This window comes from Cricetulus griseus, chromosome 2 (assembly GCF_003668045.3).
Source record: "Cricetulus griseus strain 17A/GY chromosome 2, alternate assembly CriGri-PICRH-1.0, whole genome shotgun sequence".
In the NCBI taxonomy this organism is placed as follows: domain Eukaryota; kingdom Metazoa; phylum Chordata; class Mammalia; order Rodentia; family Cricetidae; genus Cricetulus; species Cricetulus griseus.
The window spans coordinates 412804884-412818047 of NC_048595.1; the positions used below are offsets into that span (position 1 = coordinate 412804884).

Consider the following 13164-nt stretch of genomic DNA (forward strand, 5'->3'; position numbering starts at 1 on the left):
GAAAGATGCTTGTTATTTGGCTTGGCCATTATTTAATAAATCATATAATCAATAAAAAAACATAAGAAATGTACAAAGCTATACAAAATAACTTAATATTTAAAACTAGACTGATGCAGTCTGTAAGACCTCTTTCAGAGCACTGTAAATATTTATAAACTATGTTTTTTAAGTGGGTTAAAGAAAGGATGCTTTAAGGCTTCTCTGAGAGTAATCCTTTCAGCTGGATCATACGCCAACATTTTCCCAATGAGGTCAAAAAGCAGCTCATGTTCGGTATCCTGAGATAGCATAAACTCCTGAAACAGAGAAAAATGTTCTTACCATCTGCTATAAATAAAAAACAGGAAGAAACTCTTCAGAATCATGGGGTGCCAGGTTACTGGGCCTCCTTTTCTAAGCCATCATTAAAACATTTCTAGAGGGAAGAGGCTAGGGTAGGGAATAAGCCAGGTAAAACAGTGCATTTGTAATCCAAGCACTGGGATGCTAATGGGAATTCTGAGGCTAACCTGGACTGCTTGTTAATAACAGCAAGACTGTCTCAACCAGCAAAACTCAAAACTAGGAGGAGACCTGGGTGAAGGTTAACAGTAGACTATAAGGACCTGGGTTTCATCTCTACACTCCAAAAGTGGGCAAAGTGGGAACATGAAAGTTCGGGTTATCAAGACCACGCAAACTTACCTTTAAAGGTTTACAGCGCCGTGAAACATATCTGCCAGCAGAACTGTGTTCATCCCAATCTAATCTATCGTGATGGAAATATTTACGTTTCCTAAAACAGTTAAACATTCACATTTACCATGTTGACCTTCCAGAGCAAAGATGATGGATCAACTACTGTAATTTTCCAGGTTAAATCTTTTTCGAGAGTTCTAAGAAATAGCCAAGCAGCAGGATTTATTCACCATCAATAAATAATTTAATATGCAGTTTAACTGAAAAATAATTAGTTTCAGTTTTGTTTATAGTTCTGATCAGAATCCAGTGGCACTAAGAGACCCGACTCAAGTAAAAAAAATTAAAACATACCTGGTTTTCTGTATCATGTGCTTTGGTAGTGGTCCAAGAATCCTTTCCATCATTGCCAAATGTTCCCTGCTATCATGAGTCTAAAATAAAAACAAAAAACCAGTTGTTAACCAATGATATTTATAAACCATGCCCCATTCTATTACCCAGTACAAGTTTTCTAGTCCCAAAATGTAGTAATCAAGATGGCAGACAGCAAAACAACATCAAAGCCTGAAGCTTGCCGGTGATCTTCCTTAAATGGTTTATGACAACTGCTTACAATATCTGTAAAACTACCTAAATTACTTATAACTAGTAAGAAAAAAACCTATACTTGTGTAAATGTATTCTTTGAAATCAAGTAGTTATTTACACAAACAGGCACTTTTTAAAATGCAAAGCCAATAGAATGCATCATTGTCACTTACCGGAAAAACTGTAAATCCAAGGTAGTACTCAATAAGAATACAACCTATACTCCAGACATCACATGGTTGAGACCACCCCAGGGCTGGAAAGCAAAGCACAATGAATGTCAGGGGAGAAACTTCAATATTTCTTCAAGACATTTTAGCATAAAATTCACACTAGCAAAACTGTCAAGTTCTGAACTTTGTGAGATGCCCTGCCTTCAATGTGTAAGATGCTTGATTTAATCTTACACTCTGACTTTTGTTCACAACACCCCAGGCACATTAGACAACACCAGCCTCCCAGACACAATTAGGTGCATGGTAGACAATACATTTTTTCAAGTCAGACTCTGGATAGTAGAGCAGAAGGACTTCCTGACGCAGCCGGGAGGTGCCGGTATCATAGACACATCACATCTGGGTTAGTCTGGATAGTTACAACACGTAACAATCTCATTTTTAAAGATACTTCCTGGGTCCACAGATGTTTAGTTGAGATTTCAAGGTTTTTGTTTTTGAAAGAGAATCTCAGTATGTGGCCCAGGCTGGCTTCTAACTCAAGAGATCTACCATGCCTAGCAATTTGAAGATACTGAATATAATTTCTAACACTTTTTCCTTTTTTTTTTTTTTTTTTGATAATTCTGGGCATTAATGTTGCCTACAATAAAGCAATGTGGTTGTTAAAACATAACAAGCACTAACCTAAAATAACTTCAGGTGCTCTATAATGTCTTGTAGATACCAGTGTACTGTGATGTTCATCATCGTATGTTGCACTTCCAAAGTCAACAACTTTAACATCTGGATTTATTACTGTACGTTCATCACGTTTCTGAAAATCGTAAGTTACAAGTTATGAAGGCAAACTGTCAAAACAAAGTATTCACTAGCACCATGACGATGTTATAAGGACTTACCATCTTGGGATTATAAGCCTCTGTGTAGTCAGACTGAACAAACAAGATGTTTTCAGGCTTTAAGTCAGTGTGAGTCAATTTATTACTGTGCAAAACTGGAAAGAAGCACAATGAGTTACTATAGTCTCAAAAGTCAAAATAAAAACACATAATCTGAGCTGGAAGCAAAACATGAAAATCCAAGTTAGACCAGCCTACGTAGGTCTAAATGAGACGTTGTCATTTTTGTTTGTGACAGGGTTTCTGTATGTATACAGCCATGACTGCTTTTCTAACACTCACTTTGTAGATAGACCAGTCTGGCTGGCCTTGATCTCGAGATGTGCCTGCCTGTTTCTTGAGTGATGTGATTAAAAGTATGCACCACCCTACCTGGCTAAAACTATAGTAGAAAACAAGGCCATACAGTGAGATTATTCAGCAGTCAAATGCATGTACTTGCACTGCTCAACTTTGTTTTTTTGGTTTTTTTTTTTTTTTTTTTTTTTTTTTTTTTTTTCAAGATAGGGCTTCTCTGTGTAGCTTTGGAGCTTGTCCTGGAACAATCTCTTGTAGACCAGGCTGGTCTTGAAGCTGGGTTCAATTCCCAGCACCCACATCAAGTGGACCACAACCATCTGTAACTTTAACTCCTGGGGGATCTGACACCCTAGGACTGTGATTAGCTGTAGTTGTGTGTATTGTACATACATGAAAATAGCAAAAGAAAAACAGAAAAAATTCAATCCCCAGTCTAGAAAAAATTCAATCTCAGTCTAGAAGAAAAATAAAAACCACTCAAGAAGGTGTGGGAGTGTGGGAACACATGCCTGATCCTAGACTATTCCAGCCATACAGCCCTCTATCTATCCACAGCACTCAGGTAGTTCATACTGAAATCTGAAGGCCAGTCTGAGGTTATACAATGAAGACTGTCTCTTATCACCAGGGACTGAAATAAACCATTCATTCCCCAACCACAACAATGCTGGATGTGGTGGCAACATATTCCCACAATCTTAGCACTAGGACAGAGTGCAAGGCTAGCATGGACTGCAGTGAGACCATGACTCTCAGTAACAAGTCAGCTGAGAGTATGTCCACCATCTGTAATCTCAGCACTTGGGAGAAAAAGGTCAGAGGGTTGCCAGAAGGACAATGGTTTACAAATCCTGTTCCGGGCCAGCCAGGGCTATGTAGTGAGAAACTCTTATCTACAAACAGATGTATTCCAGTGTGATAAATATGATTGGAGCAGGGGAGGGTATGAAGCCAAGATTTGTGGCATTTAAAATCTCCACAGCCCAGGATAAATCAAGCTGTAAGCATACACCTTTTTATTTCGACAGGGTCTAATGTAGTAGTCCAGGCTGGCCTTGAATCAGATACAAAGCCATAAAGTCCTTATAACTCTTATCTTTTTGCCATCTATTAAAGGCTAAAATTACAAGCATGCACGACCATGCCCAGTTTATATGGTAAATTAGAGAGCAAACGCTTTGTACATATGCTTTGTACATATGAAGTAAGCACTCTACCACTTATGACATTCCTAGCTTTCTATGTCAAAGACTAACAGCCTGTTATCAACGAAATCTTATTTCATACTTAATCATTTCTCTCCTCTGGAGATTGAACCTAAGGGTGTACGTGGTAAGTCACACTGTACCTCAAATCTTTTGAACTTTCCCCCCCAAGACAGGGTTTCTCGATATAGGCCTGGATTATCCTGAACTCACTGTAAACCAGGCTGGCCTCAAATTCAAGAGATTCTTCTGCTTGAGTGGTGGAATTAAAGGCACCACCACCACCACCATTGGGCTTTTTTGAACACATTCTCTCTCTCTCTCTCTCTCTCTCTCTCTCTCTCTCTCTCTCTCTCTCTCTCTCAAGACTGGGTTTCTCTGTATTGCTTTGGAGCCTATCCTGGCACTCACTCGCTCGAGACCAGGCTGGCCTTGAACTCACAGAGATCCCCCTGCCTCTGCCTCCCAAGTGCTGGGATTAAAGGCATGCACCAACAACGCCCAGCCTAGGTTCTCTTTTTTAAAGATTCAAATTAGTCTGACATTAGTCTCACAAAGCGTGTCAAGAACTTACAATTTACAGATCTGCAGATTTGATATGCCATCTTTCTAATATGATCCAGTCGAAATGGCAGAAAACCATTTTCCTTAATGAAGTCATAAGTACTAAGACCCAGAAGCTCAAACACAATGCAAATGTGACCACGATGTTCAAACCACTCCAACATCTGGACACAGCGGCTATAAACATGAAAAATAACTCCAATGAGCTTACAATTCAAATCTTATCTGAAATGATTTCCCATGTTTTAATTTGATACTTACAAAGTACTGTGGGGATCCGTTGTATTCAAGTGCTCCAGAACTTGAATTTCAGATCGAGCAGCTTCACAATATCTATCCACATTTTTAACTATTTTTACTGCTACATGTCTACCACCCCTGTTAGAGAGAATAAAAAAATCTAAAATTAAAAAGGTGGTAATTCAAGTTAGGTGTAGTGGCATATGCCTTTAATCCCAAGCACTCTGGAGTCAGAGGCAGTAGGATCAAAGTTTGAGGCCAGCCTGGTCTATACAGAATTCTAAAATAGCCAGAGATATATAGAGGCCCAGTCTCAAAAAAAAAAGAAAAAAAAAATACTTCAACTTTTTGTTTTTTCGAGATAGGGTTTCTCTGTAGCTTTGGAGGCTGTCCTGGAACTAGCTCTTGTAGACCAGGCCGGTCGCCAACTCAGAGATCCGCCTGCCTCTCTCTGCCTCCCAAGGGCTGGGATTAAAGGGTGAGCCATCAACCCCTGGCTCAAGACTGCAATTTTTTAACTTTTTAACTTAAGCAACACAAATAACCTTTCACTGTCAGTTATTCTACCATTTACCATATAACGAAGACTTTAACCGTATAACAACTCATGAGTTACCCTTTGTTCCCTCATGGTGCCCACCCACAGTTAAGTACTATCTCAAATACTCCTCCAGGTTGTCAGAAAAGTTGGTGCTAGGTCTCAGAATCTTACAGCCTCTTCCAACTCAACTCATTTAGAAAAGTTTCTGCTATTCCCAGGACAGGACATCCATAGCTAATAAAAATGGTTTCGTATAAACAAGGCCCCATATCTTGTATGTTTTGGTTGTGAGCCTAGCCTTTAACGGCTGAGCCATCTCTTATCCCAGGACGAAACACACAAATGTTTCATTTATTCAAGATGGGGAAAAAACAAACAAACAAACAAAATCTACTACCAGAAACATTACTTGGGGGCTGGAAGGATTGCTCAGCGGTTCCAGCTTACAGAAGTCCAGAGTTCAATTTCCAGTACCCCACAATGGGCAGCTCACAACCACCTATAGGGACGCCCTCTTCCAGCCTCTAACTCATATGATATGCAAGCATGTGTGCACACACACAATTAAAAGTCTGAAAACAGGGGCTGGAGAGATGGCTCAGAGGTTAAGAGCTCTGGCTGCTCTTCCAGAGGTCCTGAGTTCAATTCCCAGCAACCACATGGTAGCTCACAACCATCCATAATGAGATCTGGTGCCCTCTACTGGTCTGCATATATGCATGGAAGCAGAATGTTGTATACATAATAAAATTTTTTAAAAAAAATCTGAAAACATTACCAGCACGTTAAACCCCTGCGGGTCTGACTACCAACATGTGCATGGGTTGAGGGTTTGATGGACATAAATACCTACACCTTTGACATCCATCTAGAACAAAGAGTCACCACCAGCCCTAACTGTCACCAGAACTCATTATGACTTCTTTAAAGCAAAACCAAGTCTCCTTATACCCTTTGTTGCTGCTGGGAATTAAACTCAGATTTCTGTCCCCCTCCCCAGTCAGGAAGCTGCAAATATTTAGTTGGTTTTGTTTAAAAAGTACTAGAGGCCAGGTGTTATGGAATACTGCTTTGACCCCAGCCAGCACTCAAGAGGAATTAGGATTTGAGTTCCAGGCCTACACAGTAAGACCCTAATCTCAGAACTACCAAAAAAAGGGAAAGCACCTTTACCTATGAATTTCTTATTCACTAAGTCAAAAGGTTAAATGGCCATCAGCAAAACCAATTCTCTACAAAGAACTCAAACCCAATCTTCTTGAAACTTACATTTTATGATCGATGCACTCTACTACTTTTCCAAAAGCACCTTCACCTAAAGTATTAACAATTTCATCTAAAAAAGAGAAACAAATTTCACTCAGATCAAGAAGAGGGAACAATGTACTTAAATGCTATCAATGCAGATTATTCTAGGTGATGCTACAAATTTCCTATCACTAATTACTTATCAGCCAACACCATCCAAAAACATACAACTATTCTTAAAACTGATTTCATTCTCTGGCTAATTTCATCTACTTGATTTACTGCTCTGGAATTTCTGTACAACATATATTAAAACTCTAAAGAAAGCAAAGACACAATCCCCTCCCACCAAAAGAAATGAAAACAAAAGAACAGAAAGAACAAAGATTTCCAAATCCCTGAAATCTTAATCTATATATACATATAGATTATGCTATCTGAAAAGTTAATAAGTGTTGAAAAATATTCTATACATCTTGCACTTAGTACGTCTCCACTCTGACAGATCAGGTGACCCTCCTCATCATCCTCTACACTCCTGGTTCTTTTCCTTCGGTGACTCTTCTGGAAACGTCAAGTGGGCGGCACCAAGATCATCCAGCCAATCAATATACCCGAGTGAATTCAGGGCAGAATACGAAATTCATTCAGCGGGGAGATATTCAGGCATTCAGATACACGCCAGGCCACAAACGGTTGGCAGGAGCAATTTCAAATTCAGTCCCCAGAAATTCACAGGGCACATAGTTTATGTTAACAGGAGAAAAACATGGCAAGGAACAGATTTTCAGATAAGATGCTCAAAATGGTAATGCAACAAAACATAAACACAACTGTTTTTTCTTTAAAAAAAAATGCTTATCTGTAGCATTCACTGAAACATATTTTAAGTTTCTAGTGTCCTACTTTAATGCTACAAAACTGTAGAATATATTATTGATTTGTAGTACACCGTGGCCACATTAAAGATTCCCTTACTAAGAAATCAAGTATTAAAACAGTAAAACCATAGTCCTAATTTTGGGAGGAAAAAAGATTTGGTATATAACAACATTACGGCATTTAAAATGTCATCTGATTTCCAAATTAATACACAAAACCATTAAGTTCAAACCTGTAGTTTGCTTAATGAGAAAAAGATAATAGAACAGGTTAAAGTATGTCATAACTAACTCTCACAAAAAACACCTAATTCTTCATGATAATAACTGAACTTATAAGATTTCTTAAAATAGCATTAAGAAAATCTTAAAATCGATTATTATTACCCCCCTCCACTAATGTAATGGCAAACAGTAGCTAACAGTCATTAATCTATTACAGAACTAAACATACGTTGTTTTCATGATTTTCTATGCAATGCACAAATACTGAAAGAATATTCCTGCAAGCTGGAGCTGTGGTGTGTAATTAACCTTAATTTTTCTTAAACACAAATTTGCTTCCTGTTCTCCATGGGAAATAAAAACTTTGAGAATGTTTAAAAAGTGCTCATACCCCAAGTGAACGATGATGTGAAGTGCGGTGGTGAGTCCTGTGGTTACTTTTGTAGCTACTTCTTCCACTTCTACCAGAGGACTTGCTACTATGGTTCTGATATCTGCTTTCATGTTCTCCATAGTAATAATAGCCTGGCTCATATCCCATGTCATCATTCCTGTATTCGTCAATGTAGCGTCGACTATGATACTCTCTCTCATGTATGGATCTGCTTCCCAGATAATAGCTAGAAGAGAAGTTTATTTTATATAAAAACAACAAACAAAAAACCCAACCCTGAATTCCCAAATTCTCTTTGCAGTGTAGGGACTGAACTTGAGGCCTTTGCCCAAGTTAAATATTATACCATTAAACTACAGTCCTTCTGTAATCCCTTGATTATTCGTTAGTGAATAAACAGGTTAAATGGCCCCCAGGGCTGCATGCATGACAGGCATTTTACATCTGAGCTACACAGTTCCAGGCCAAAAGTGTATTTTTTCATAGTTGTTTTTCAAGACAGGGTTTTCTGTATATAGTCCTGGCTATCTTGGGACTCACACTGTAGGCCAGGCTGACCTTGAACTCAAGAGATCCACCTGCCTCTGGTATTAAAAGGCATGTAGGGAATTTGTAGAGTTTATTTTCCATGCCTTGTAAAGATGTATTTTTAATTATGTGTATTGCCTCTCTGTATGGGCAGTACCCATGAATGCAGGAGAGGGCACCAGGTGCCCAAGAGCTGGAGTTACAAGTTATAGTGGTAGTGTGCCTGCTGAGACCAAACTGTCCCCTGCAAAACCTCTAACATGTTGAACCATTCCCAGCCCATAACTGCCCTTCTTACCTATCAGTCGTTTTGGAGTGATTATATTTGCATCGCTTATGTTCTCGAATACTGCTATGTGATCTCTTCTTTCTTTTATGACTGCTGCTGTTCCTCCACGTTCCATAATCCCAATCTCTTTCATCCCAGTCAGGACAGTAAGTTCTCTTTAAATGCCTCATTCTACAAAAAAGACAATTTTTCCCTAGTTAATTGGATTTATGTGTTCAGTAGTAAAAGCTTTCTTTACAAATGCACACTAGTTTTGATTTTTTTTGTTTGTTTCTTCCCCTAAGGTCTCACTATGTAGTTCTAGTAGTCCTGGAAACACATATATAGAGACCAAGCTGGCTTTGACCTCTGGAATCTGAATTTTATTCAGATTTTCTACCTTGTTCTCACCATAACCAAATTTATGGAAGTGGAAAAATGAGGTTGCTATATAGCTCAGGGAAAATTTTTACCGTCACCCTTCCAGAAGTACAAATTACAGGTTCACATATGATTCAATTCCTACCAGGACCAAGTCTTCCTCAATACAACAGCAACTAACCCTAATTAATTTTTTATCTGTTTAGATGTTACCATAAGTTACAAACTCAGTAAAAATGCTGTTTGGCAGATAACCTCATTTCCCAATGCTCCTTCAAGCAAATGTCTATGGTACCTGCCAGTATCTTGACTGCTAAAAAAGTGAGACAGGAAAAAAATATGGGAGGGAAAGCCCGAGAAGGAAAAAGGTTCATTATGAGTGTATGCGTAATTGGTCTGCCTTTTATGCCGAGTCAGCAGACTTCAGGCCTCCCTTACAAAGCCAATTAACTTACAGGACAGTCCATGATGATGAAAGCAATAAAACTGTTTTTTTACATAGAGGGGAGATGATTCATACTTGTAAGGCGCACCCCTCTCCTTCCCTAAAGGTAAACTATGTCCCTTAAAGAGTACATTGTACAACTTTTGTTTACAAAGGAAAAAAAATTGTTACAAAGTACACCCTCCGAGCCTGTTTAATACAAAAAGGAAGCCCGGCGTTGGTGGCTCAGGTCTTCAATCCCAGCACTCGGGAGGCAGAGGCAGGCGGATCTCTGAGTTCAAGGCCAGCCTGGTCTTCAAAGAGAGTTCCCAGGACAGGCTCCAAATATACAGAGAAACCCTGTCTCAAAAAGTCAAAAACAAAAAATAAATTCCACAATCTCCGGATCCACCTAAACCCATTTTTGTAAAAGCAATTCTTATTCTGACACGCACCTGTCCCTGTGCTTTACGCTTTGGGATATCTTTCTGTTTATTTAATAAGCTCAACTCTGCTTCATACTGGCTGCCTTTTCTGAAATCCTTTTCTTTGTCGAAGCTGGGTTTTGCCTGGGTGGAAGTCTCTAAACTGTCCCCATAATGCCCACCGCCGACCGGATCGCAGCTTGTGGGTCCCACCTGGGTAACAAAAGACCTCACGCCTCAAATAAAAAAAAAAAAGAAAAAGAAAAACAGCACCAAAAACTGTGTCGTCCACTTCTTTCCTCGGGCTCCTAAATCTGCTTTCTTCGCCACCACGGAGCCCAGAACCACTACCGCGAGAATCGGGGCGCAGGCCGCGCCCCTGCGGCGCCATTCCGCAGGGCGAGCGCGGCCTTCGCCACCGCCATCTTAGGTGTGGCCGCCGTCGCAAGGCGCTGGCAGCCGGGCCGCCCCACCTCAGGACGCCCCGGCGGCGGACACCGTCCTCACCACCAGCCAGAAACTGGGGGCGAGAGCTCCTCAGGGCTGAGCAGAGGCCGCTGCGTATGGCTCTGCCCCGAAGGGCCGCGGCGGGTCGGCGCGCGACACCCACGGCAGTCAGAGGAGCAGACGGCGGCGGGACAGCGCCACGACACGAGGGGAGGCCCGACGCACACCGAGTCCTACCTGTCCGCAGAGACTCCGACCTCGGGGTCAAAAGCTCGCAAGGCAACGGTGGAAGTGTGCAGCGACCGCGGCGAGCTCCAGGAACAAAATGGAGCTGACAGGCGCAGCGCAAGATTCTTCTCGAAAACACTGATGACGCAAGCGGGGCGGGGCCTGCCCTGCCCTGAGTGCGCAGGCGCGGGTCCGCCCCGAGCGGGCGGGGCAGGACGGTGTAGGTGGTGACTCTATTGGTGCGGTTTCTTGAGAATTCTTAACACACTGCCTGCTACGGTTAACAGTCTCCTGCTCACGAAAAACCCAATCTGACTCTGCGAACACCGGAAACAAGGAAGACGAGGGAAGCAAGGTGAAAAGTAGCACCTGCCCTGATTGCAACTTTTTAAATGTTTTAGAACTACCCCAACAGCCGGGCGTTGGTGGCTCACGCCTTTAATCCCAGCACTTGGGAGGCAGAGGCAGGTGGATCTCTGAGAGTTTGAGACCAGCCTGGTCTACAAGAGCTAGTTCCAGGACAACCTCCAAAGCCACAGAGAAACCTTGTCTCAAAAAAACAAACAAAAAGAAAGAAAGGAAAAACTACACCAACAAAGCAGCTCTAGTTAGTAACTAGCTTGGTTTGCAATTTGACCAAGGTTCTGTGGCCTATTTAAAACTAGTTTTTAGTAGTTGGGTATAACATGCACTGAAATGAAATATATTTCCAAAAGCTTTTTTGATTTGGTTGTTGTTTGGTTCTTGTTGTTTTGGGTTTTTTGGTTTTGTTTTTTAGGGTTGTTTTGTTTTGTTTTGAGGCAGGGTTCTTTGTGTAGCCCTGGCTTCTCTGTACAGCCCTGTCCTGGAACTTGCTTTGTAGACTCCTGCCTCTCCCTCCTGAGGGCTGGGATTAAAGGTGTGGGCCACCACTGTCCAGAAATAATTATCACTACATGGAAACAAAACTCTGGGCATATCTGTAAGTTTCTTGATTGGTTTGAGAAGATCTACCATAAATGGGTTAATTCCTTGGACAGGGTCTTGGACTGGATTTAAAAAAAAAAAAAAAAAAAGGCTGGGCAGTGATCGCCTTTAATTCCAGTACTCAGGAGTTTCTGTTTAGCTTTGGAGCCTATCCTGGCACTGGTTTGTGGAACTCACAGAGATCAGCCTGCCTCTGCCTCCCAAATTCTGGGATTAAAGGTGTGTGCCACCAACGCCTGGACTTTTGTTTTGTTTTGATTACCTCTTTTTATAAATTTTTTAAAAATTGTTGTAAGCTTCAGGGAGTTATGATTTGGATCTACTTCTCACAGGTTGAATGGACTCTGTCAATCAACAGCTTGTTCCCCCCCTTCGTATTATTGAGGGTGGGATCTCCCTGGTCTTTCTTGGCAATCCCCCAGGACCTTGGATCTAAAAGTTTCAAATGTGCAATCAATTAAAGACTGCTAACTGCTCCAACTGCTACCTGCACGTCCCACAGAGCCTGGACAGTGAATAAAACAACCTGCTCCTCCCAGCCTTGGCCAACATTCCAGCTTTTTGGGTCCCCAACAATGATGCCCCAATGTCAGTAGGAAGTAGTCATAGATGATTAAATCATCCCTTATCACTCATTTATTATCAACAAAAAGGCTGGGGTGTTAAGTTTCAAACCCAGGACAAATGGCTGAGGTGCTTATTTAACATATCCAGGTGAACCTGGCCTCCAGGTTCTCCCAGGGTTCCTCAGTTCCTGTCTGCTACAGGGTGATTCACCTACTCCACCCTCTACCCTTAACTCTCCAGCCTAGGAGCTGGGCTGCTCCTCCCCCAGAGGCTCCCTATATAATCCAGCCATTTTGGTTACCTGTCCTTTGTACCTGTGGCCTCCTGGCTGCTGCACCTGGTTCCCCTCTCTTTTTCCCTCTCCACATGGCACAGGTCAGTCTGGCATGTCCACTCTGGACTCTCCCAGATGTCCCGACCTCTACCTATGTTCTCCCTTCTATGTATGATAAACTTTCTCCTCCACCACACTTAGGAGCAGTCATGTCCTCTCCTTTCAGTTTTTATTTCTTCTTTTCATTCAAATGAAAGACCCCAGAGGCTCAGGCCCCCAGGATCTCAGCAACCCCAATCACCAGGTGGAGGCAAAAGCTTGATGCAAACAGCAAGAGGTTTTATTGCAGTTTAACAAGCTAACCCCATGTTAGCTCGGGCCTTTCATCCATCCACCATGGTGGAGGCTAGGGAAAGACTCTGAGAAGCCATGGGACCGAGATCTTATAGGGCAGCGTAACGGTGAAGGGGCCAGCATCCCGATTTCGGCAGCCGTAACAGCTGAACACATGCTTGTCTGACCTTGTCCTAGTCACTAAAAAGTCAGATGCCTGCATCATGGCAAGGAACCAATCAGAAGTTAGCTGGTGGCGCTATGCTTTATGGCTCTGGGTGTGCTTTACAGACAAGCGCACAGTAATGACACGCAGAGCATAGCAACCACCCTGGGAGGGCCTATGGGCCATAACAACCAGTTGACCAATCAACA

The 13164-nt window shown here is 41.8% G+C and overlaps 2 protein-coding genes across 3 annotated transcripts; one reads left to right on the plus strand and one right to left on the minus strand.

Annotated features, from left to right (window-relative positions):
- Nucleotides 1-6: 6 nt before the first annotated feature.
- Clk1 (CDC like kinase 1) lies at nucleotides 7-10787 on the minus strand. Of its 2 annotated transcripts, XM_027396942.2 has the most exons (13): nucleotides 10659-10787; nucleotides 8775-8936; nucleotides 7946-8174; nucleotides 6922-7012; nucleotides 6470-6536; nucleotides 4681-4797; nucleotides 4430-4596; nucleotides 2351-2445; nucleotides 2136-2265; nucleotides 1446-1528; nucleotides 1036-1115; nucleotides 688-778; nucleotides 7-299 (listed from the first exon to the last, which is right to left on the minus strand). In XM_027396942.2, the coding sequence occupies exons 2-13, from the start codon at nucleotides 8933-8935 to the stop codon at nucleotides 153-155; spliced, it is 1458 nt and encodes a 485-aa protein (XP_027252743.1). In that variant the 5' UTR covers nucleotide 8936; nucleotides 10659-10787; the 3' UTR covers nucleotides 7-152. The 2 variants fall into 2 exon arrangements, with proteins under 2 accessions (XP_027252743.1, XP_027252744.1); XM_027396943.2 differs by lacking the exons at nucleotides 6922-7012; nucleotides 8775-8936; nucleotides 10659-10787 and having other exon boundaries at nucleotides 7946-8085.
- Nucleotides 10149-12740, plus strand: LOC118238203. The gene is made up of 3 exons (XM_035438833.1): nucleotides 10149-10191; nucleotides 10312-11004; nucleotides 11948-12740. The coding sequence occupies exons 1-2, from the start codon at nucleotides 10149-10151 to the stop codon at nucleotides 10878-10880; spliced, it is 612 nt and encodes a 203-aa protein (XP_035294724.1). The 3' UTR covers nucleotides 10881-11004; nucleotides 11948-12740.
- The last annotated feature ends 424 nt before the right edge of the window (nucleotides 12741-13164 follow it).

Excerpts from the sequence above, each read along its gene's own strand:
- LOC118238203 (XM_035438833.1), top strand. The coding sequence starts at position 10,149 with ATGCCCACCGCCGACCGGATCGCAGCTTGTGGGTCCCACCTGG. Across the intron at positions 10,192-10,311 it reads AGCTTGTGGGTCCCACCTGG|CCCAGAACCACTACCGCGAG; the intron begins GTAACAAAAGAC and ends GCCACCACGGAG.
- Clk1 (XM_027396942.2), bottom strand. The coding sequence starts at position 8,935 with ATGAGGCATTTAAAGAGAACTTACTGTCCTGACTGGGATGAAAGAGAT. Across the intron at positions 1,116-1,445 it reads TTGGATTTACAGTTTTTCCG|ACTCATGATAGCAGGGAACA; the intron begins GTAAGTGACAAT and ends TTTTTATTTTAG. Across the intron at positions 779-1,035 it reads CACATGATACAGAAAACCAG|GAAACGTAAATATTTCCATC; the intron begins GTATGTTTTAAT and ends TAACTGTTTTAG.